Raw genomic sequence first — 25,644 nt, forward strand, 5'->3', positions numbered from 1 at the left:
TTTGACTGCATGTACAGTGTACAATGTATTTTGAGATGCCCCTAAAATGTGTACTGCAGTTATGGTCATTGACACGAATTCAAAGTACATCGGCACTCAAAATTATTACTGTGCACTAAACCTCTGCAAAATTTTGTGAGGCACCAAGCTTTGCAAAAGTAAAATGCACACGCAATCCATAGAATGCCAGTGGCAGTTCACTGAAGTTTCATGCCACTAATGTTTGTGGTTTTATAGTGAACATGACTCTACTTTTGTGATTTATATACATGTACTTTTGTTTAGCTGCTGATGTCAATTAGTTTTTAAGTAGAATAACTTGAGTAACTCTTTAAAACTCTGGAATCTTGTACCAACTTGTCACTGCACTCTGGAACAGTTTCACTGCAGTCTGAAAAAAAAATAGTCACTGTGAAATGAATAAGTGTTTATAAGAGTCCATATTTCAATCCGTAGACATACATGATCCAACTGCTAGGTTTTACTGAGTGGCTTATTTATCTTTATTTTTTTTTCTTGTGTTTTGGTCATGTTCAGACTGGGTAGTGTACTTTGGGTCTTCCTGCATAAACCTTTCCTGTATATGGCAAGAGAGGGCGCCATCCATTTTTTTTCCAAGCCTCCTGCCATCTGATTCTTTGCGCATCTTATTGTGTGCTGAGTGTTCTAGTCTATTAGATAGTGATTGTTCTGATATCAGGGTGATTGTGGTGACTACAGTGTTTGCATTGAAGCTCCTTGATCTGTGTGTTTGCTATGTACATACAGTCTGAAAGATATTATAAATTGACTAACCCAGAAAAGCATCCATTCTCTAAATAGGCAGCTGAGTGGTACATGTACAATATATGTCATTCTACATTCTACAGCAGGGTGAAGAGGTATCACAATTGCTGTAAAGATTATGTGATTTTTTTTTTTGATTTTTTTTTTTGATTTTTTTTTTTTAAATTATTATTTTTTTTTGTAGCAAGATTAATTCACCCTGGCCATAATGGTAAATTTTACTATAAAATGTCAGTTCACATCCTAGAGATACTGTAACGGCAAGTTGTGAGGGGATGACATCATCAATTCACTACATTCTATATTTGCATTTCGACTGTTCAAGAAACTGTTATGCAAAAATTTAAAAAACTTCACAATCTCATAACTTCCTTCATTTTCATCAGATTTGGATCGAATGTTTCATTGTTTTGCTTCGAAACTTTTGCCCTTTCTTTTCAGACTAATTTTCTGCTGGCCTGGATCTCTTCTTTATGTATGCCCTTCTTTGTGGAAGCTCATAATCCTCTTTGGCATTGGCATGATGTGCCTTTCAAAAGGATCTTAAAGGAGACCTCTGAATGATTTTCAGACTTTTACATTTGAACAACTAAATTAGTTATACACAGAACCGAGTACTGAGTTTCAGAATTTATGGTGACTGGGTTGAGGAATAAGAATGTTTTCAAAATTTGCAACAAATTTCAATGAACAAGGATGATGGCAGCCTCACCCATAAGAATGCATGAGCTGGGGCTCAAGGAAGCAGAATAAAAGAAGATGGCATGCATACATTCTACACAGGTGAACTTGTTAAGCAAGTGGTATTGTAATGGAATTACACTGAACATTTCTGAAATATGGGAGGCTCCTATGTCATCAACACTGTTCAGTGTAAGTATTGTTTTTCTGCTCAAGAACCACAATAAATTCCACAAATCTATACATGGAGCTGTTGATTTATGTGCTTCATGATGTGAAATTATGAAAATCGTCTGGAATGCCCCTTTAAGATGATTTGATTTTTTTAATTACAATTTTGGGAGTTTGCAAAGCAAACTACATGAGGGCAAGTCAACAAATTCAGCAAGCTATGTGAATACTGTGGCATTCCATTGCCTAGGGGTACCTTTTGTCAAACTCCTTGTCAATATTTCTTGGGATGATTTTGTTGTTGCTGCGCTAGGCCAATTTACATGATCCATGTTGTTTATAATTGGGCAGAGTAAAGTTTAATTTGTGTTTATTCCAATATCCCCCCCCCAAAAAAAAAGATAATAATAAAAGAAGAAAATATTCCAATGCTCTTATTTTCATGCTAGCTAAAAAAAAGAAAATTAGATTTATAAGATGTCACAGTGATGACTGTTCCAAGTTTACAGAGCAGTTGTAGTCTTTAAATAATATGTGTCAGCACCCTGGAAACAATATTTACTTTATGAAAGACATACATGTATTGTAACCTCTGCAGTGAGTTTTACAGTAAAATATTAGCATGTAGACCCAATTTTTTTCCACATAGTACTATCCCTTTGCATTGCATGCTTGCCTACTGTAAACACAGGCGAAATCATGTTTATAGACGTTTCACAAGTTTGTATGTTCACATTGGTAAAATATTGACAGGCAGGGTCAGTACATTTAGAGTTTATTCCTTGCCAAAGTCTTGCAGTGCATCAGAGATAGTAGACAAAATGAGTGTCATAGACACTTAACAAACAAGACAAATGAAAAGTAAGCCTTGTAGGAATTGAATCCTTTACCAACAATCCACACCTTATTTTGTCAGAGCTAAGCAGCTTATCTGTGGACCTAGGATTTTAGGCTTCATTCTTGAATTACTTAAAGATCAAACACAAGAAGTCAAAGACAGAAATGTAGAGTCTGACTTCAACTGTCTGTAGTGTGCATAATGGTTTGCATTCGCAAATGTAGTTTGAATTTTGTCCATGAATCATGCAAATTTCTTCTACATAAAAGAATGTGACGGATGATGTACTGTTGGCGTATGTGTATGTCTACAGACATCCGATGACAATGGCGCTTTGATATGCATTACTGTATGTTTGTTGGTTATACAAATACACCACTTTTCATGGTTAGTTTAGTCCATAGACTAGATTTAGATCGTGTTTTTTTTCCACCTTCGTCAATATGGGCAATGACAATTGTAATTTTACACAGAGCAAAAAAAAAAAAAAAAAATTAATGCATGACGGGGCCATTTGTGACCGCTGTAATTTGCATTCTAAGCCCCATTCCTCACATACACTTTGTACACATTATTGTACACTGCACGTATATGAACATATTTTAACTTCCTCTTTTGCAGTTTAAGTTTTATGGCTTTGGAAAGGCAGCAACCAGTCACTCATCTGCATGGATTTCAATTGTTGCTGTGCTTGCTATAATCAGTATGATATCAAGTTTAAAGGACATGCTTTCCAGAGGGTCAAGTCTTTAAAGGACAAGTTCACCTTCATAGACATGTGGGTTGAGTGAATGCAGCAATATTAGTAGAACACATCAGTGAAAGTTTGAGGAAAATTGGACAATCCGTTAAAAAGTTACGAATATTTTAAGTATCTGCGCAGTCACTGCTGGAAGAGAAGACTACTACAGTGTATGATGTCACATGCGTGCAACTATACAAGGAAAATAAAAAGAGAATTTCACAAAACTTTACTTTTTGAATAAAGTGCACATTTCTTCGACTTGCTACTGAAGTATGTTAAGGGTAATATTATTCCCCCTGCCTTCTGAAAGAGAGAAGTCGAGTGTTCTTTGTTATGTGAGAAAAATGGAAACATGTTGAATTTTCTTTATTCTTTCTTTATGTCGTTGTACTCATATGACATCACAAGCTATAGTAGTCTTCTCTTCCAGCAGTGACTGAGCAGAAACTTCAAAAATTCATAACTTTTGAACTGATTGTTCGATTTTGCTCAAACTTTCACTGATGTGTTCTACTAATATTGCTGCATTTACTCAGTCCACATGTCTATGAAGGTGAACTTGTCCTTTAAGGCTGTGTTTATCAAACCTGAGAGAATTATATTTCAAAACGCATTTTGAGTGGCATTTATGAATATGGTTTGAAATGCGATTGTTGTGGTGCTGCATTTACATGTATCTAACAATCATATAATCGTGATTCGAGTATTGCCACTGTGCCGCTGCTTTGCACCGTTCGACCAGGGAAGTTTAATTACAAAACATACCGTTATCATTCACGCACAAACAATGGATAGAAAACATCGATAGCACACACTTTTCTCTGCTACTTTGCTACAAAATGCAGATCTATTCAATGTCTCCTGCACATATAAAGAAGCTTTGAACTTACATTGTAAGTTAGGTTTTGAGGTTTTTGGGTAATTTGATCCTAAATTATTTCTGAGTGGAAATCAATTGGCCAGATCTTGTTCTTGTTTGGAGCAAACACACCTGATAACAAGCTCCGTCATTAGACACAAAGCTCTGAGGGGAGTAATCAGGAGTACACAAGCTCTGTATCTTGTCTATTCGCCTTTGATTGAACTGGTAACAGTCATAAAGTGATCACACCAAACATCCACGGACCAGTAGGAGGGCAAAAAATTCTTCTTGTTTGTACACCCTTCTATCTCAGAACCATGCTCAGTGTATCCAGCTCTTTTGGCCAGAAGATACTTACATACGGTGCATTGTGTGTTATGGACAAGCTAATAAAGGAACTACATTGTATGTGATTGCAAATGCATGTTCATGATATACATGTACAGTACCTGCAACATCACTTACATGTCATGGGCAAATAAATATCTTAACATGAGTGTACTTTAAGTTTAATACAAAGTATGTGTGTCATTGTATTTTGCAATTAGATTTCTTCTACTTGTATTTTTCTTCAGGTCACTTGGATATGCCGACAAAAACCTCCAACCAAAATTTTGTCAGGGACATCATCTGTTAATCATTGCTAAAATACTGATATGACTAACAAAAGACATGGAATGCCCCATTCTCTAGACTTAGCATAACTTGCATATTTCCATTTTACTATTTTAAGACATTTCTGGGAAACTGAAACACAAATCAACATGAATTGCAAGTGAATAGTTATTCAAATTGATGAGGTTATTGCGCCGAGTTGTTTTTATTGCATCTGATTAACAACTTGCCATATACTTTATATTGACATTATTGCACAAATTCAGTTCGATTCAATAGTTTATTTATTTCCATAAAAAACTACATGATACAATAACAAAGCGTTGCATGTACAAATAAGATATATATGCTGATCAATTTAGTGCTTATTTACATCAGTGTAAGACAATTTGTGAATCAGTTGCTATAAAGTGCAGAATTCCTTGAATGGTATTATTACCTGCTGTTGTCTGGCAAAAACTGGTAACAAAAAACAAAGGAGAAATCGTTGGATTGTTCCAAGAAACAATGATTATGAATTAATGCTAAATATATAGTCAAGTTGACTGTGATTGCAATTGTACTCAACAATAAGAGCAACTGTGCATGCGCTCTATATATAGCCACAAGGTAAAACTTCTCAAGATATTCTTTTTCTTTCGCTTCAATTGTTTCTTGGCCCCCCCCCCCCCATGTGATGTTGTGAGAGATTTGCATTTTTTTGTTATTTGGTGGAGAAAATTTTGCACACACGCACTGTACAGTTACATGTACATACATGGCATTATGTGGTTCAAGGTTATTAGATAAATATAGTTTGCGGTTACAATTGTACTTCTGTTTGTTTGCCCAATGTTGTGAAATACAAAGTTCATAATCTCATGTAAAACATTTCTTTGTTCTAAGTTATGAGAAAAAGAGGCCCAAACATTTCCTCTTTTTTTTTTTTGATAGTTGAAAATGGTGTTGAGATAATTCTTCTTGCATTCAAGACACATGTCAGGTCTTTAGCATATTCATCAAAATGATGGGTGAATAGATACACACAAAATCAATGTCGCTCCTCAGCTCTGAAAATGCTCTTTGGAAGAAATATACTGTGCACAGTGGAAGTCGGAAGAAAAATGTAGGGCTACTCTTTGACCTGTGACCTTATGACCTTGATCCGACTATCTTTTGAATGATGACAACCTAGCCGTTAACCCATACATGTATGGGTGACAAATGGTGTGATTTCACTAATGCTATATTTGCCTGTGATTGAATTTTCATATTTGCACAATCAGGACAAAATGTGTATTTTTCAGCTCTGCTTTCCTCTCCTGCCAAGGCATGCGAAATGGAACACTGTACAGAGATCCATTCTGTGTTTGGGCATTCTTTTGTTATGATGGAAATTATGAAGTGGCAATTGTTATACATCTCTGATTTATTTCATCGAACTTGTTTGCTGTGGGCTAGCCTTGGTTCCAGAATGAACTGCTATTTCTGCAATACAGTTATTTCATGTGGCTCTTCAGCCGGAATAATATAAATAGGGATAGTGTAGAAGCATGGCAACTATGGTGTAAATAAAGAACCTGGTTTGTTTTCCATACAAATTTATGAGAACAAAATGGCACCATTACTACGCCAGAGAAAGCTGTCCCTCTCCACCCCCACCCCCCCCCCCCTTCCTTAACAATGACCAAGAGGGTATACTTCCTTGTCCAATGACCCATCCTACAGGACATTACAGTAACTACACTGTACTTCAAGCCTGTGGCACAAAGAGATTGTAATGGCAAAAATGAGAATAAATTTGTGTGTGACTCTGGTCATACAGGCCGCATATTCTTCTCTCTCATTGTTAGAAACATTTCAACATCTTTAACAAAAAAAAAATGATTAAATGAAATAATGATACATTGATATGTGTGATCCAAAAGGATTATTTTTATCTCAGAGAGCCTCATGAGTAACTATATTACAATGTTCACAAAAGAAATGCAAGTAGTGGCCAAGTATACTGTCGTCATACTAAAATATCCTGTACCTCACTTTTCTGTGTATATAAGACAGTGGAATGTTAATCAGCCATTTTTTATCAGCAGTTGAACTTTGCCTCCTGCAAGAATTTTTATTTTTTTTAAAGATAATTTTAGATTTGACAGGGTTTGCTTACGATACTGGCATCTCCTCAGAAGCCATACTACTTGAAGATTTTATTCTTGTTGTTAAAAAGAATGTGGCTCAAAGAAATAAAATCCAGGACACCCCTCATTTGAAGTTTGCACGTAAGTTTGCACTTAGTAAATGGTTGAAAGGCAATAACTCCAGCCATGTTCATGTTGTATGCTACAGTAAACCATTTGTTTTTTTGATACGGAGATAATTTGTTTTGATTTAATGTTGTTATTGTTTTTTGCTGGATGTATTTTCAGTGCTGTTCACTCTTTGACTGTGTATTAGCACTATGAAAAAAACAGGAGAAATGAGACCCTGATGATAGCTTATCCAAGGTTCACATCATAGGAGTATGCAGTATGTAACCCTTTCTTGTTTTTCTGTCCACAAAGGCTTCGTCTAATGTGGATGGGTCTTCACATCACAAATTCAAGAATTATTCGATTGACATGAGTGTCAAATGCATTTGATCATTTAATCTTTTCATTTTCTGCACCCACTAAGCTCCACCCCTCAGAGCTCCTTTTGCCTTTTGTGATGTCAGCTGAAATAAGCATAACAATACCTGATGGTATGCAGCTTGCCATAACTAAGTGGGAGGCACCAGCTCACAACAGCCAGACAGGTCTTATACCCAATAAAATTCTACATCTTTTCTTAGCATATGCTCAATCCTGGAACATATGCCACATGGCAATAACTCTCATATTATCCAACTAGGGAGGTGCAACAATGGTCCAACTCTCTGAGTTATAGTTCTATGAGACCTGTCTTTGCTATGATTCTTTGTGTAAATGTAATACTGTAAAAGTGGATATTTTGGGGCGACTGATTTTTTGCGCTCGGCACGTTGAGAATTTTTACCGTGTTTTTAATTCGGTGGAATCAAGACATCATGTACTGGACCATATGATGGCAAGCAAAAAATATTTGCATGCTTCTATTTTCATGCTAGTTTCTGGTTGCGCAAATTTGCGCAAAAATTTCCACTTTTACGGTAGCAATGAGGAATGCCTCCTTGGTATTATGCAAAGTGAAGTACCACAGTGTGGTGCTCTATATTTGATGTGACTTCATTGTTGATAGTAACAATGCAAAAGGCAATAAAGTTGTTTTTAGGGGCAGCGCTTTTCCTGGTTGCAGAAAAAAAGAATTGCAAGTAAAATTATAAAAAAAGTCTGTGATACATAATTTCATGAAATAACCCTGGAATTTGTTATTTGTAGACTAATCAACACCAGCAAAATGAAGCATGTATTGGATGTAGGGGGACCTTTAATCGCCCCGCCTAAATTCTTGGTTCTGGTGACGCATGGCCCAGTGACTTTGCTCTATTGATTGATGAAATCCAAGCATTGTAAAGCTATTGCAGCACCTACATCTGTATCATGGCACATCCCTGTACAAGAGAGGGAGAGAGAGAGGAGAGAGGGGGAGAGAGAGGTGTTATGCAATCTCTATAGATAACTCTAAGGTGGTGGAATCGCCCTCCCTTTTGTACACAAACTCCGTGGGTGTACATCTTAGTGCACACTCTTGTGTTTGCTGTTGGGGTGTACAGTCTTCAACGCCTTCCATCCTTGCGCAGTTGGTTTGTATTATATGCCTGTCTTCTGTTCCTCAAGGCTGGGGTGCAGCCAAGTCCAAGCTCAAGGCAGGATTTTTCTCGTTTTGAATGACTCGTTGGTGGCCATCAAACTCGTGCAGTTTTATCAAGGTAAAGAGCCACTCTCATGCTGACTGCCCACAATTGGTGTGTCGCAGAGTGCAGCCCTCCTCAGTCTGCAGTGGAGTGGAAAAATAGTTTGGCTTGTTCATGTGGATGTCCCTGGCCAGTGACTATACCGGTGCTCTTGCACAAAGGGGGGCCATTGCAGCCGCTGTAACCACCCTATGCTCCCTGTAGCGTGTGAATCAAGAGGAGGCATATTACAAGAGTTGACATGACCTCTTTGCAAAGCTTGTTGGACATGTTGTGACTGAGCAGCAGCAGTGTATAGTACATCTCTAGCTGGATCACAGTATAATACCATTCAGGAAGATAGATTGACACCATTGCTTTTACTGACAATCTTGTCTAAGTTGCTTCCATGTGTGTGTCCAGCCACATTTGTCCCTGACTGCAGACCAAGCAAGGTGAAGGAAAAGGGGGACAAGATTGTTAATTACTTACAAGGCGTGACACAGAACCATTTATACTCATCAAGCAAAGTCACTGTGTGTTGATCAACATCGATAACTGTAACCAGCTATCAGGATTATCGGCTCGTGTGATTGTTTACCTTCTGCATTTTTTCTCTGGATACCACATGCACAAATCAGGAACAGCGTGATCAGTACAGTTTGGATAATTGTTCGTACTTCTTGAAGTTCTTCACTATATTGTGAACATTTCCATCCTACCAATTTCTATCACGTAGGCATACTTGTGAAGACGCTCATAAATAGCACAGAATTTTGATCAACACACGGACGTTCAGTGTCTGTGGTTGATTATTCCAATGGAAACACGGTTCTCATGGGCCAGCAGGTTGAGTTGGTTGATAATATTCAGCGTTGTGCTCCAGAGCTGAAGAATGTTCTGACAGAGTTTTGAAGATTCCAATGTACATTGATAGAGTGAAAAACAAAAACCAAACTGAAACAAAACTCACACAATGGTCATATAACTCTCATTCTTACCAGCATTCCTTCCAGCTATACATTTGGAGGACAAAAAGATTTATTTAATGGCTGTTTCCCATACATGTGCATTCAGAATAACAACAGGTGAAAAGAGTCGGAATTCTCTATATTTTGCCATTGTATGCACTGTGCCAACCAGCTGAGAGCCTTATGCAGGCAGCCTACATGCACCTCTGAAGAAAAAAAAAATAGAGACCAAATGTGGCAGTTTAGAAATTTTGTGATCAAAACCAAGAATACGGCCTGGGAGTAGAAACATAGGTGTTTTGTAACATTACAACTATTGACTCACAAAGTATCAATCATTTTCAAAGAAGGCAGTTTTCCATAAAACTGAATACACGGAAATTGACTTTCACGCTGTTCCAGCTCTGGCTCCTTTCGTAGAATGAGAACTCTATACACAGTTGATGGTGCTCCGAGTTGACATCGTGAGGTTTGGAAGGAAAGAGTTGAGGCTGTGTTTGACCTCAGTGCTGAACATTTGACCTCTCTAGTGAGATTCCAGCGTCAAGTTTCACCAGGAGCAAAGTAATCTCCACATGAACTCACAACGTTTGCGCAACATCATACTGACCAACTTACCAGGATCATTTATGTTCTGATTGTGCTGTCGCGGTATCACACTTGTACGACTTACCGTACACATTATTGTAGACCGAACTGTAGGCCTACTATTAAAAGCAGTTGTGTTTGGTAGACTGCCTGCCAACCTCAAGAGATATTTCCAGCTCTGATTCTGAACAGAAGGGCAGTCACGGTTGGAGCTCATTGTGATTCTATTTCGTTAGCATTTCTGTGGAGGTTTTTATGCTGTGCCCATTCAACAGGTGTTGATCAGTGAGAATACACATACTGATTTCTTGTTAGAAATCAACAGCTACATAAGTGTTCTGTGTGCAGTGAGTGCCTTGCTGTTGTACTTGGAGCCCTACTTGTAAGGTTGTTTGTGGCCTGTGTTGCAGCTTCAAATTATATTTGCCTTTTTCAAGTTGACTTTGTGGACCATTTTGTCCCAGTTCACCCATCAATGTAGATCAACTTCTTCAAAACTCAAGGAAAACCACAAATTGTAGCTCTATGAATCGTGTGCTTCTGTTTTCCATGGCATTGTGAACAGGTGGAAATATGTGAATTGTTTCTCCCTTGATTGATTGAAGATCAAGACACTTGGAGTAGAGTATCTTTGTGGATTTAATTAAGAGACAGTGAAGAAATAGAGTTTTAGTGCCCATGGCTCTTCCGGAGTCGGAGCCAGCCTAGCAGGAATTCCAAACTGATGGAAAATGGGAAGTGCGCGAACGGGACTCTCGCTGACAGCTCACTAAAGCGCTCATGGATGCCGAGCGGGGACGTTTACGATTTCATTTTCAAGGTGCTGGTGATAGGTGACAGCTATGTGGGCAAGACCGCCCTCATACAGGTCTTCTCCAGCGGGCGGGCCTCCCCATACAGAGACTATCAGGCCACCATTGGTAAGGACCCATGTGATTCAGCACAGGGATGTATTGATATAGGCCCTCTAGGGGTATACGCTATAAACAACTTTTATTTATTAACTTTCCTGTGATTGTGGCAGTTATGTACATTTGTACAATTCAATGTAAACTTGTACATTTCACAACAGTATGTATATACTCTAAATCTTCAAACTCCAGTAGCTTTCATTTTTTTTTTTGTCGTTAACTAGTGATACTGTGTGTTTGATATTCACATGTTACTACAGTCTACTTTACATGAAGGGAAGTCTCCATTTAATGTCCGATTCCACTCATGCTCAATGTGGCTGCAATTAATATAGGAAAATCAATCAAACAGTATGGCAAAATCTCATAACAATCAAGGTTGCTGGGTCTGTGGATTTTACCTCCTCATAACTGGTAAATTTGTAACACGTAAACATACTTAAAAAAGAGAGCGGCTGAGTACAGTTCAGTGGACTCCCGTTATAACAAAGTCCACAAAGTCTTTTGTTATATCGAAATTCAATTATAACTGAACAAATAAACGATAAAAGACATAGAGCGGATAATGTTGTGGCCTGAATGCTTACTTTGTTATATAAACCGGAATTTCGTTTAAACCATGTTCGTTATAACGGGAGTGCACTGTAACAGAAAATTGGGACTGGCAAATGTAGCAACCATATTGGTGTAGTCCCTGTACAAAAGAAATTATAAAAGAAGGAGATGGCATTGCATTCAATTGCAGAAACCAGTAGGTCATATTCACCCACAGTCAGACTTGTATGATGTGGTCATAACATATTTGTTTGATATCTCTACTTAGACTCTCTACTTTTAGTCATGGTCCAGAGATGTTTTGCACTATTCAGTTTTACTTCATTCTTAGTGCTCACTCATAATAGTTGACCTCAAAATATATTTTTAGAAGTACAGCTTAGCTTGACCTCCTTTTATGTATTTCCTTTGATAAACAGCGTCCAATCTAGAAACTTTTATTTTAAGACTTGTGTGTGCTTGTATGTGAGCACTCCTACATTCATATTGTACATATGTACTAGAAGCTGTGTGTTTGAAATATCTCGGTAACTTGCTGGAAATGTTCTTACGCTTCATGTGAGGGTATAATTAAAGGTGCATGATGAAAATCATGATTTTACTGGAGTTTGCAAGAGCATGGTGATCTCCATTTCATATCACCAGGGCAGATTTCACAATCTGCTATCTACTTGCCAACTTGCGCTGTAGTGACATGTGAATTAAAAAAACAAACATGTTTTTCTCACTCAGTGAGAATGCCTGTAGAGAAGGCAAAATTGTTATTCATATTCCTTCTTCATTCTCATGGAAATGTTTTCCATGTGTAACACATTGCTGAGTTTTTATGGAAGAAGGGATATGAGGATATAGCATGGAACACTATTATGTATTTTGTGACACAGGTTTTTGTGTGCCTTTTCATAGGTGAAAATGAGTAACTTGTCATTGGGCTTTGGGGGGAAAAAAACTGCTGTCTTTGTAATAGTGCAGTCGAGTTAGTACTACTGGTGCATTCGTAAGTGCAATTAGCCTTAATCATGATAGAGTTTGTCAACATGCTTTGTAGAAATCAGCTATTTCAAGCCTTGTTGTAGTTAACATTGGCTTGAAATCTTATACTAATCTCCGAGATTTGATATTTGAAGAGCTGTTGTGCGCATCATTCACAGGGCCATATTTTGTTTCAAATCTGCGGTTGGATAGATTTAGATTTGCTTGCCCTTCAAAGCACTTGACTTTGAAATATGACTACAGTGTCCCTACCAGCAAGCCTGGGTAAGCCTGTCAACGACAAATATCCAGGTTTCAGGACCTGCTTTGGTCAAACTTACCATGTGAAGCCTCAAAGATTGGGGGAAAAGTCTCGAGCATTCATGCCTTGGATGCAAGATGCCGAGGCAGGGGGCGTCCCGTCAAGTCTCTCTCAGCCGATCTTGGCTGCCAGGTGGCCATGCCTACGACTATCTCTTTCCCCTGTTGGTCCTGGGCGACAGTGGCGTGGGAAAGAGCGCCCTCGCTGAACTGTACGTCTCAGGATCGAAGCTTGTGCACCCCTTCCATAAGATGACTCTCGGTAAGAGTGCTTTGTCCAGGTGAACTTGTGTATAGGGCGCTAGTTAGGGATCATACCTTGACAGCTTTCGTTCCACTCACTTGCTGAATACGGTAGAAGCTTAATTTTATTTTATTTTATTTTATTTTTTTTTTGGGGGGGGGGGAGGGTTGTCTTGCATTTTGTGTCATGTGTTTTATATTTCTGCATGTACCTGTGTATAGGTCCTGGAGGCATGTTTACCTGTGTCCATCTGTCCACTAGGAATTTCCCAGTGATTATAACAAAATTGGAAGAAAGGATGGAAACTAATGGACAGTTATTTTCTTTCAATTATATGGATGCAAATTTTGAATTCAAATTAAAGGCACCCTGTACTGAAACTGTCATATTATTCCAGGTGTAACTCTAGCCAGGAATAGCAAGTGGTAATATTATTTGTGATACAATGTACTGTAAACACCATACATTGCCATTTTGTGAGTCTAATTATTCACAAATTTGGACTTCCCGACAATTTAATGTGTGATTAAATTTGTGATAGTGGTGTACAGTAATAAACAGAGAAATGTACACTCGCACGTCATATTCATGTTGAGAGCAGAGTTAATATTGGTTTGTTATTGAAAAACGCATTATATAGCTTGAAATTCAGAAGATAAAAACCTTGCAAATTATGGTGTATACAGTACAAACTTAATTATATCATATCTTTTTTTTTTTTTTTTTGATGACGATAACAGAAGCTCAAAGGTTACTGAAATTGAGATAATACTGTTCACTTTCCTGCCAGAACTAAGGAGAGTGTAATGTAATTTGGTATGGTGGATGAAAATGGATGGGAAAGTTCTTCCTTTTCTATAGAGAGCATTACGGGTCAGTTGTCAGGGCCAGTGGTCAGGCTCAACAAACTACATGGAATGAAAGGGCCATACTTTTGGCTTAGTACTGGTATAATGATTGGCATGAAAAGGCAGAGGCATCAAAGTTGACTGTGTGCTAAAATCCAATTTGTCCAGTTGCCATTCATTTGCTCACTAAAAGTTTTCCTGTTATTCTTGGATTTTTTCCCATGGAGCTCTGCCTTTGCTGTGTATACATACAATTTGTATTCTCTAGCGCCTATATACTGGTTGTATAATGTTAACGAAGAATGTTTAATGAGTGTTTATTGTAATACTTCATTATTAGTTACTGTAGTAACTTGGCTTACTTTGGTTTTCTTTTTATATTTTTCTTTTTCATTGTTCAACACTCACAGCTGTTTCGGACAGAGTGACCACAAGTACACTGTCATGACACACACTTTGATGGCATTCTGTTTTCTGTAGTATTCTCACCTGTACACCCAAGTCGAAAAGGAGAGTTCTGTGTTATAGTTGAAGTCAGAAGAGTGTCTGTCATACATCGTACTACTTTAAGAAACAAAACACACACATACAGATCTGTTTTTCTCTTTGTCCTATTTAGGCATTGCAGTTGTCCTTCACTTTAAGTGTAAATGCAGTGACTCCAACTCTCCTGCTTGAGTCCATTTTCTCAAAATTTCCAGCTCTCCTGCTTGAATTTGAATTTTTCCCACTCTCGCTGTGTGTCTCGTGCATAAAATCTAGCTTTCTCCCACTGAACTTTATTTTTGTCATTGTTTGTTAAAAAGTAAAGCTAAGATAGCACCAGAGAGCATTCTCTAGGATAATTCTAGAGATTCCAGGGTCCTGGACACTGCCCGCAAAGGACATAATGATTTGCACTCATAGTATGTGCTACATGCATTGTGCGCGCAATCAGAGTCTCCAGTTTGCTAGCCGTGAGAATCGGCTGTTCTCTTCTTTATATGCCATGTTTGCATGCCCGACTCAGTCACCGATGTGTGAAGTTCTCATATTCTGCTCAAACACAGAAACCCACCCAAACTGATCGATAAAGCACCAAATGCCACAGTACACTACAATGAAATTTTTTATCACAGTTCTATTCCTGGCACATAAAGCTTGCATTTTATGTGGTGATTGACTATCAAGTGGTGTTTCCTACAGAATTTACGAGTAAATTCTAAGTTTTTGTCACTGTTTTGTATGCGAAAGTCATGCCTCTACAATAATGTAGCTTGTGGTCATTTGAAATGAAAACATCATAAATTCGTCATAAAATTTACATCAAAGCCAAGCTTGGCATTTTCTCTACAACTTTGCTTGTAATATGTCCAGGGTAATAAAGATCTGTAAGAGTGACATAGATTTGAAAAACATAATGCTTCCCCAAAGCATGCCTACGCTGCTGTCTCAGAATAATGTGGCACGTGGGGGTTTACACCATGGCACATGAATAGTTATTTCCAGAGATGTCTAGGGTATGAGTCTCTTTAAGTGATGTAATAGCATACAACTTGTATATGAGCACTTGTTGAAAATCAGCTGATTTTGCTGTAGTAAACACACATTTCCTATAGATGCCTTTCCAAGTATACTCGGGACTACACTGTAAAGCGAGGAATGTTTGCTTGCATTTTTATTTTGCGAATTTCGCGAGAGCCAAGATTCACGAAATTAAGATGCATGTGAAAGTTCTTGTCTTCACTATATGCATTGAATGTTAGAGGCAGCTTACGAAAATTCCATGCCACGAAAAAGGCCCTCGGCTCCAATTCGCAAAAATTTCATGCCGCGAAAATATCATGTTTTACGGTAGTGTTGAATTTGTTCATAAAACAGACATTGTGATTGTGTGTGCTTGGTGAGAGTGTAGCTACAACCAGGAAGTGAGACTTGAAATGTCACATAGGTTTAAATGTTTGTACAGGATGCATTACTCTTAAGGATAGGCTTTTTGAAGGATCTCAAGGATTTGGGGATTTAGGGATTTGCAGTTGTTTTCTTCTTTTATCAGTGGGTTTGGACAAACGAAACTTCACAGTTGCTAGTAAGAAGGAAAACTTGAAGAGGAGTTTTTAGTTAAAGTAATAATGCATTCCAGTTTTAAGTTGATTAAGACAGTAGCACTAAATCGCATAAACAGAAAAAGCATTAAATTAAGATTTGAAAAATAAGGAGTTGTGGACCTTAGAGGTGTTTGTATCTTCTGGGAACAAGTAATGACAGTCATGTACATGTAGGCATTAGATGTGGTGATAGATAAGTCTCCTATTCATGTGTACATTGCAGTGTATGTCTTCTCTAAATTCATCATTTGACATGAATTCAAGAAGATATTGCATCCCTCTATCAAATTGTTGTAGAGTTGTAACAATTCTGTAATGATGATGTTTGTAAAATATTGCATAACTATTGAGAAGATTTGATTGTAGTTTCATGCACAAACCAGTGGGAGGGACCCAAGGATATCAACATAAGCAGCAACCCAGTGAAAGTTAGTGTTAACATGGAGAGAATTTGATTTAAATTTCATTGGGTTTGCTGTTATTTATCTTTCTGCTGATGAGCTGTGTATTACATATTCATCAATTTGTTTGTATCTGGTTCTTTGTCCATTCTTTCTCTTTTTCTTCCCCCTCCGCCATCTATTTATGCCTCTGCCACACAATGTAGCTGGTGGCAGTATCTCTAATTAACTCTTTACCTAAATTTTATGTCCTCAGACAATTGACTAAATTTGCCAAGATTTTTCATCACACATTCAGTGATCCATCCAAAATTGACCCAGTTGTAAAGTTTGCAGGCCCACTCAGGTGTAGTAATGTGCCACGGTCCAAAATCAAGGGCCATGGTGACACATTCTGGATTATTAAAGAATGATTGGTTATATCTTTTTTAATTGACAATTACAAGTTCCAAGACATATGTGCCAGTTGAGGGAGAAAGCACTCCAGCGAGAATGCCAATTCGCAAACGAAGTACCTGAGGGTTACAATATATGTGATCTCATGTTATATTTCATTTGCTCATCTTTAAAAATTGTATACTATATTTTCTGTCAATGTGCAGGTATCGACTTCAAGATTAAAACGGTAGAGTTGAATGGTAAGAAGATCAAATTACAAATCTGGGACACAGCCGGACAGGAGAGGTTTCACACGATCACGACGTCGTACTACAGAGGGGCCATGGGGATCATGCTGGTCTACGACATCACGCAAGAGAAGACCTTCGACAACATCGCAAAGTGGCTAAGAAACATCCAGGAGGTGAGGCCAGGAAGTCGGTGAAAGCCAGTCATTTCTGTTGTTTCGTTTACTAATACCTTCACATTGACCTAGTCTACACACCCATTGTCATTATCATTGTTTCTATTTCTTGTATTTCTTACGTTTCTGATATCATCTTCATTGTATGAGTCACCATTCTCTTCACTATTACTATCATTACTATCATCTATTATCGTCAGCCCTGTCACATTAACCATCACTGTTATGAATATCCCTTAGATGCAGCTATGATGTTTTGTTGCCATTAGAATTAATGAAACAAAATTTAAAGGGGATGGCTAGTAACTGATCAGTGGGAATCAGTGGGAATGCTGGGGGATGATTGTTCCAATCCTAGTGGGATTCATTTAAGAGTACATTATATGTCTATTATTGTGTGAAAATAAATTGCTTCAGAATGGTCTCATATTCAAGTAATGTGCAGTTTAATGTTTCCAGGATAGCATGCCTATACAGTGACGGGGTGATCGTCAGTGGGCCGTTAATGATCGCCCCGTCACATGCAACTGACATGAGCTTCTTTCATGTAAAATGTTATTAAACAAATGGAAGGATTGAGTACAATACTGTATACTTGTGTGCGTGTGTGTTTATCTGTGTCTGTGCCTTTGTCTTTGCAGTTTTCTCATTCTTTTAATTAGGCTATAATGTGACCTCCTTTCTATCAGTAGAGCAGTCCTGGAAAATGAAGATGATGATGATCCACAGCATTTGTATGGCGCCATATATCTATTATAGAAACATTCAAAGGCGCAGACTCCTCCAAGACAGTTAGCAATTGAATGCCCAGTGAAAAATGTGTGAAATATGACAAAAACTTGCATAAATCACCCTCAAAAAAAGGTAGTAAAATTCTGTTTGTTAGGTTGTGTTTATTTACTTCTCTTTGCTCAAATGTTTGCTTACCTGTTATTTCAGTTTGGGGCATTCATGCTGTAGTAATTTGTCCTTGTACAATTTTCTGTGAATAAACATTGCAAACAAAAAGGGGAAAAAAGAAACTAATGACATAGGATAATGGACAGTCAAATGAAAGACAGATGAAAAATAGTTGTAACACACAACAAAAGCGAGTAAGAAAAACAATACACAAGTTAAATGTTATTTCCTCCAATGCTTTGAATGCCTAGCAAGTAAAGAGTCGTTTTGATGATGATATTTTCTTTTCTGTAGCATGCAAACGAAGACGTAGAGAAGATGTTACTAGGCAACAAATGTGACATGGAAGACAAGAGGATGATCAACAAGGACAGGGGAGAGAGCGTGAGTATTATGGTCAACAGAGGGCGGGCTTTTAATGTCTTGCCCAGCGCCGTATATAAAGAGAGTCTGGCCAACTCGGCTTTTGGCTTATGAGTTTTGAAGCCTGGGCTTGGTCAAAAGTGGTCCCGTGATCTTTGCGGAGCCATGTCGTTACCAAAGTGCACTCATACGCAGTGCCCATTGTTCACTACCCCGTATTTGTTAGGTTTTCATTATTATGTCTGAGCGTACATGCTAACTCTGTAACGCTAGTACGCTGGGCAACGACATGGCGTTCAATTTATGAGTTGGCCAGACTCTCTTTATATACGGCACTGGTTTTGCCATGATTTCATGATGCCAATATCAGTGCACTATAGCATAGGTTGATACTGTATGTATCACAATGTACATGAAGTTGAAAATGGCCAGACCTCAAACAGACACGACAATATGTGACTGAAAGACGTGTATGGTCATTAGCTCACCTGAGCCAAAGGCTCAAGTGAGCTATTGCGATCGCCCTTCGTCCGGCGTCCGTCGTGCGTCGTGCGTCGTGCGTCGTGCGTCGTGCGTCGTGCGTCGTCCGTCGTCCGTCGTGCGTCGTGCGTAAACTTTTTACATTTTCATCTTCTTCTTGAAAACCCCAGGACCGATTTTCATCAAACTTGGCAGGTAGCATCCCTAGGGGGTTAGGAACTCAATTTGTTAAAATGGGCACCATGCCCCACCCAGGGGGCCCCCAGGGGGGCCCAAACCCCCCAAAATTAAGGAATCTGTAAAAATCTTCTTCTCTAGAACCAGAAGTGATAGAGCTAAGTTAATACTATGAGTTAGTACATTGATGACTGTAGTTTCAAGTTTGTTCATGGCAGAATCAGGGGTGCCCCCCTTTGGGACCCAGGGGAGGGGGTGGGGAAGGGTTCTAATGGGGCCTAAATTGTACATTTTCATCTTCTTCTTGAGAACCCCATGACCCATTTTCACCAAACTTGGCAGGTAGCATCCCTAGGGGGTTAAGAACTCAATTTGTTAAAATGGGCACCATGCCCCACCCAGGGGGCCCCAGGGGGGCCCAAACCCCCCAAAATGAAGGAATCCGCAAAAATCTTCTCTAGAACCAGAAGTGATAGAGCTAAGTTAATACTATGAGTTAGTACATTGATGACTGTAGTTTCAAGTTTGTTCATGGCAGAATCAGGGGTGCCCCCTTGGGACCCAGGGGAGGGGGTGAGGAGGGGTCCTAATGGGGCCTAAATTGTACATTTTTATCTTCTTCTTGAGAACCCCATGACCCATTTTCACCAAACTTGGCAGGTAGCATCCCTAGGGGGTTAGGATCTCAATTTGTTAAAATGGGCACCATGCCACACCCAGGGGGCCCCCAGGGGTCCCAAACCCCCCAAATGAAGGAATCTTTATAAATCTTCTCTAGAATCAAAAGTTATAGAGCTGAGATAATACTACAAGTTTGTTCATAGGAGATCCAGGGGTGCCTTACTCTATCAACTACAAAGCAGGAAGGCAGATTATTGGCAAAATTTTCCATGTTGATCTTGTTCTTCATAAACAATTTATTACTTTTGTGTTTGAATGCACTGTTAGGAATCAGTGGAAGTGATGATGTTGTTAGCCCCACAAGACAGCAACACTGTTTTATAAAAAAAGAATGACTTTAGAAGTAAGAAAAGATTATATTGTCAGAATATGCACATATCACAAAAGTACATCAGTATTTTGTTGTAAATTGATGAGAAACTGTACTAAAATATGTGATAAATCTGTAGCTAATTTTAGAGCAAGTATTTTTAATTTACACAGCAGGCAAACATCTTTTTCTCTCTCCATTTCCTCCAAATAGGAAGGTATGAAGCAGATCCCCTGTAGGTGTTTCTCTTGAAATGTGATCAGTACTTCCTGTACAATGCAAAGTGCATTCATCAGCTTTTGTCTCACTCTCTGTCTTTCTCTTTTATTTTGTGGAAATTTGCTTGATTGTGTCCTGTACAGATTGCAAAGGAGAATGGAATCAAGTTCTTAGAAACGAGTGCCAAGGCAAACATCAATGTAGAGCAGGCTTTCATGACGCTGGCAGCAGACATCCTCAAAAAGGTTTGGATACACACAGTTTTGTGATTTAGAGATCATACAATGCACTGACAGCAGACATCCTCAAAAAGGTTTGGATACATTGGCCCGAATTCATGAAGGTGGTACAATCTTGTCCATGGTTTAAAACATGGACAAAGACCATTGTTTTTCATGGGGCGCCAAGTGTTGCATGGCCTATTTCGTTACGAAATGACCATTTCGTTGACGAAATGTTGTCATTTCGTGACAAAATGATCGTTTCATCAATGAAATGACTGATTTCGTAACGAAAATAGGCCATGCAACACTTGGCGCCCCATGAAAAACTATGGTCTTTGTCCATGTTTTTAAACCGTGGACAAGATTGTACAACCTTCATGAATTCAGGCCACAGAGTTTTGTGATTTAGAGATTATATGATACTTAAACTCGAGTCCTGATAATAGAAGATACAGATTAAAGTATTAAGCAGAATTTGCAGTTTGTTGTGAGTACACAGAAAACAAAATCCAAATCTTCACCTTGGATTTGTTTTGAATCTCTTAGAAGTGAGTGAGTAGCATGCTTATAATGCTTAAGTAGCAGTCAGTTGATGTTAACCAAATCCTTATTGGAATGTCACCTTTCTGCACTACTGACCTGAGAAGGTGAAGTGGGATTATTCTGTGAACACTGCCCTCTGCTGATCAGTGGTGCTGAATTCCACCTGAGGGATGTTATGGAAGCAACTCTACTTCTTTTTACGAGTATGAAGGATGTCACTGTTCTAGAAACCATTCCAGGAAATATAGAAGGCATACTAAGATAATGGCACTAACGAGTGCTGTTACTGTTAACTTCTGAAAGGTTGCTTCAAAGATAGAAAGTTAGAGCTTTTGTAAGTAAATGGATCGCTGGCTAGACAAAAGGGCAGATTTTGTGTGTCTGCAGGGGTTGTGTTTATGGGATGAGTAGCATTAAGCCTTTCGTTAGTTTTCTTCTAGGTCTTCTCTGAACATCTGAGGCATTTTATCTGACACCATTTAAAGATTATGGCAAGACTGATTCAGGAACACTGTGCTGCAGAAACACAGTGCTTTAGAGCAAGGACATGGCATCTAGTAGTTTCATGTGAAGGGAGGTGGGGGGGGGGGGAGGTGGGGGGGGGGGAGGGGGGGGGGGGGGGAGTGGGAAGGGTGGTGTAAGAACTGTACCTGTGGCAGAGAATGGTCTGACCAGCAGACTCTCATGTTATTGTTGTGCTTATGTCAATCGTAATTGCTGCCACATTGCTATATATTTCTCCTCTGTTTTCACATTCTGATGAAGCAATGTTGTCTCATTTCCTCTTCAGTTTGCTGTAAATATCCCTTTGTAACCTGTGATATTAACAGTGCCAAATTCCTTCAAGCTGTGGCCTTGCAACCCCACAATGAAATGATAGAATGAATATTTGAATTTGATGCATTTTGATGAATATTGAATGAATGATTTGCATACAAATTTTGTTTCCCTCAAATAGAATTATTTCAGGCTTTACATTTTTAAAATCTTGCGTGTCCAGTTCCACATTCTTTTTTCTTTCTTTCTTTTTTTACATTAGGCTGCTTATGAGGACCAAATGATGGGTTAATGAGCTGTGACATAAACAGAATTGCTGTTGTTTTCATATTGTGTCCATTTTGTCCTTGCCCTAAAGTCTGTCTTTGTTTGGTCTCTTCTTCATCCATTCATTCCTTCTCCAACAGTATCCACAAAGAGAAACAGGCTCATCCGGCGTGGTCAAGCCGGACGAAGGGTCAAGCAGTGGGTCAGGTCCGAAGTGCTGTCCGTAGGGTGCAAGACCAGGGAGAGCCATCGCAGCAGTCCTCAACGTTTCCATGTAATCTACACTAAGCATATCATCCTAATGTAAGACAAAAAAACAAAACAAAAAACAGAGAGTAAAACAAAGACACAATGCGGACACAGAGGAATCAGGAAAGGAGAACGATGCAAGGAAGAAAAAAACAGAGGATGAGATGACAGAGGACAAAGTCTGAAATGAATGGATTTGACCACACTAGGGGAAATGTTCTTTGTACATTTTTAAAGAGATGTAAAGGGAAGCAGATATTTACATTTTGGGTTGTTTCTGTAGTTTAACTCCCTCCTTTCTTCATATATTTCTGATAGTGCTTCTGTTGGCCTTGTACTGCATCTAGATGTCTAGGATCCTGTGGTGTGATGCAACACTATTATTGTCCAGCTGTATCTCCTCCACGTCATGGTCATTGTCCAGCTGTCCATTTGACACTAAGTGTAAACAAACCTTTCAATCCATTAATGCCTATCTTTGCTTCTGTGTTTGATAATGCCAAATGGCATGATCTGTAGGATATGATATTGTACTCTGTGATTAAGCAAGACAAGAAAATGACTGGATGGGTAGTGGTCAGTGTGTAGTGGACACAACACTATGCCAACACAAGGACAGGAAGAGCTTGGGTTTCATACAAGACTTCACATTAATCTAAAAAAAAAACACACTAAAAACATCAGTTTGACCCATAGAGATATATTTTGACACCTGCTTGATAGGCCCCCTTCTGCATAGAGATATGAATACCCCTGGTTCAGATCTCACCACATCACATAAGCTTAGTTTACATCACAAAGAAAACACAGATCCATAAAACCTCCACGCAGTCCATGTAATAAAATTACATTTACAATGATTGTTGGACAGATATTGTAGAGTCATCCATGTTCGTACATTATTCACATGATGTTTGTGTACATAGATTTATACTGTAATGTGAAAAATATCTCTCTATATATATCTGTTTATATATATAGATACATATGATATCACGACAGCACTCCTAGATATTTCAAAAGAAGCCGCATTCGGGATATTTTGCATAAATCCTGACATGTTGGGCTTCATGATGAGATGTAGCCATTGTAACCCAAATTTATTCTAACCTACCTTAGCACAGTACACTAACCAGAGGTCTTAAACCAGGCACTTAGTATGTGTATGCGTAGTAGTAAGCAAACAAGAACTGATTTGGTGTAGCACATGTCACATAGTGATGTAACAAAATTAGTCAGCTGTATTCCAAGAAATGCCATATAAGATTGCCATCAAAGAGAGAAAGTTGATCATTTGTCAGACCTCAAGTCTGCTAAAAAATGAGAGAGTCTAGAATATGGATTGGAAATGCAAAATCTTTTACCTTTGCAAAAATGCATCGAATCCAAATGTGGTGGAAGGAATGTGTTATTAATGCTTACTGTAAGTTGGTGTAAAGCATAATATTTATTTCTAGAATAGTTGAGCAAATGTTGTTAATATAGAGCTATCATTGTTATTTCCAAAGTTTTATTCAAGGGATCTGGAACCCCCCCCCCCCCCTCTTTCTTTATCCTGACATGAAGTCTGGGAAACAAATGAAACTTGGTATTAGGGTCAAAACATCCATCTGAATGCAGGAGCCCAATACTTAATATGTGATCATGCCTGATATCAACCTAGTAATTTCTTTTCTGTTTTTTGGCAATCCAGTCTTTATTTTCTTGTTTTTCATTAACCCAGTCAAATTTTCTTACCATATGAGATGGCCACATCTTCCTCAACAGACTGATTTGGTAAAGTCTTCAAAATTATACGCATGCTGTGTTCACAAAAGTTGCCCTTAAGAACCACAAAGGTGGCTGCAAGCAACAACTACCTAGGGAATTTAATTTGAGGGAGTGGGTGAATGAAATGGTTTGTTACCACCAAAGATAGGACTATAGGAAAAGAAACATCCGTGCATTGTAATACATTACGAAAATGGTCTCTTTGAATGAGACAGCAGCACTTACAAACACCTTTCAGTCTTTTCCCCGAAACAGGAGAGCAGAAAATCAGTCTAACTGAAATGATGTGAATTCTCTGTTGATACATTTTCTGAGAAAGGCAGACATCTTTGAGGGTAAACAGTTCTGTACAATGTCACTGAAATGATGTGAATTCTCTGTTATGTTTTCTTAGTAAGGCAGACATTTTGGAGAGTAAACAGTTCTGTATTTCCCATGAAATGGCGCAGCTGAAGAATTGATTATCTATGTATTCTAGGGACTCTGCATTGCATGTTTCATGTGGAAAAATTCTGAAGTTATCTGTGAAGTGGTCTTTAGATGGTGAAGAATTACAAAGTTGCACTTAAGCTTACTTAACCTTCAATGTTATTTTGATGATGCAAAAGTGACAATTTGTCATTTTCCAAATGATCGTTTACTGTGTACGAGCAAGCTTTTGGGTCCAATAGAATATTGTGTTGATTAATTGCATGTCACATAGCTCAGGCCGCAGTTCTCTGGAGGAGAGGGGAGAGATAATTGTGGTCTTTGTACACCCCTGTATTTGGACAATGGTCTTGTCTGCTCTGTGGTTGGTAGATAGGGGTGATGGCAGGGAGGGTTCTTCCATGTCTATGACCAGGGGAGAGAGCCAGGGTAAGAGCAGACACATGTACTGCTCAATAATGTCATGTCAGTTAGGCATAGCATGCTCTCAAAGTCTTGTCAGTGACCATGTTGTGTGGAAGTAAATATACCAACAACAAACCTTCCAGCTACCATTGGTCACTAAATGTGTTGTTGTACTACCCATAGTTGTCACACATTGACGTGTTTGACCTGTTCTAAACAGAGTGGTTCCCCAACTCTGTAGTATGCAAGTTTTGAAGGACCAATCACACTTTTTGAGGATTATGTTTACATGGATGCTTGACCAGTAAACCCATTTTTTTTTTTTTTTTTGCATATTAGTTTGGTTTCTTTTTTCCAATGTCACAATAAAACGTTTTACATTTTCACTGGTAAATTGACATTTTCAGAACAATACCTATATGGATGATTCAGATCTTGCATACTTGATTTGATTTTTACAATGCAGAAGTTATTTTCATTGTTGCTGTATCCTTTTATTCTTGATGAAAGAGCAAACATATTTTCTGTTAGCCAACAAGCCACAGTATGATTTGCCTCACTGTTCGTCTGTAAACAGCGCATTACAGCATATGTGTGAATAAAGCTGTGAAATGTCATGTGCGTCA

General features: G+C 38.6%; 1 protein-coding gene across 2 annotated transcripts in view; it reads left to right on the forward strand.

Moving 5' to 3' along the window:
* The window catches only part of LOC139731735 (ras-related protein Rab-10-like), a 39,421-nt gene extending 14,306 nt beyond the window's left edge, over window positions 1-25,115 (forward strand). The window contains exons 1-5 of one of the 2 annotated variants that reach the window (XM_071642614.1): window positions 10,692-11,003; window positions 17,025-17,224; window positions 18,419-18,508; window positions 20,498-20,599; window positions 22,306-25,115. In XM_071642614.1, the coding sequence (XP_071498715.1) occupies window positions 10,808-11,003; window positions 17,025-17,224; window positions 18,419-18,508; window positions 20,498-20,599; window positions 22,306-22,392 (675 nt within the window). In that variant the 5' untranslated portion in view covers window positions 10,692-10,807 and the 3' untranslated portion in view covers window positions 22,393-25,115. Of the gene's footprint in view, window positions 1-10,691; window positions 11,004-17,024; window positions 17,225-18,418; window positions 18,509-20,497; window positions 20,600-22,305 lie in introns of those variants that run through there. The other variant, XM_071642615.1, reaches the window with a different exon arrangement.
* The last annotated feature ends 529 nt before the right edge of the window (window positions 25,116-25,644 follow it).

This window comes from Diadema antillarum, unplaced genomic scaffold (genome assembly GCF_040938485.1).
Source record: "Diadema antillarum isolate AM-2024a unplaced genomic scaffold, OU_Dant_1.0 seq00000383_RagTag, whole genome shotgun sequence".
In the NCBI taxonomy this organism is placed as follows: domain Eukaryota; kingdom Metazoa; phylum Echinodermata; class Echinoidea; order Diadematoida; family Diadematidae; genus Diadema; species Diadema antillarum.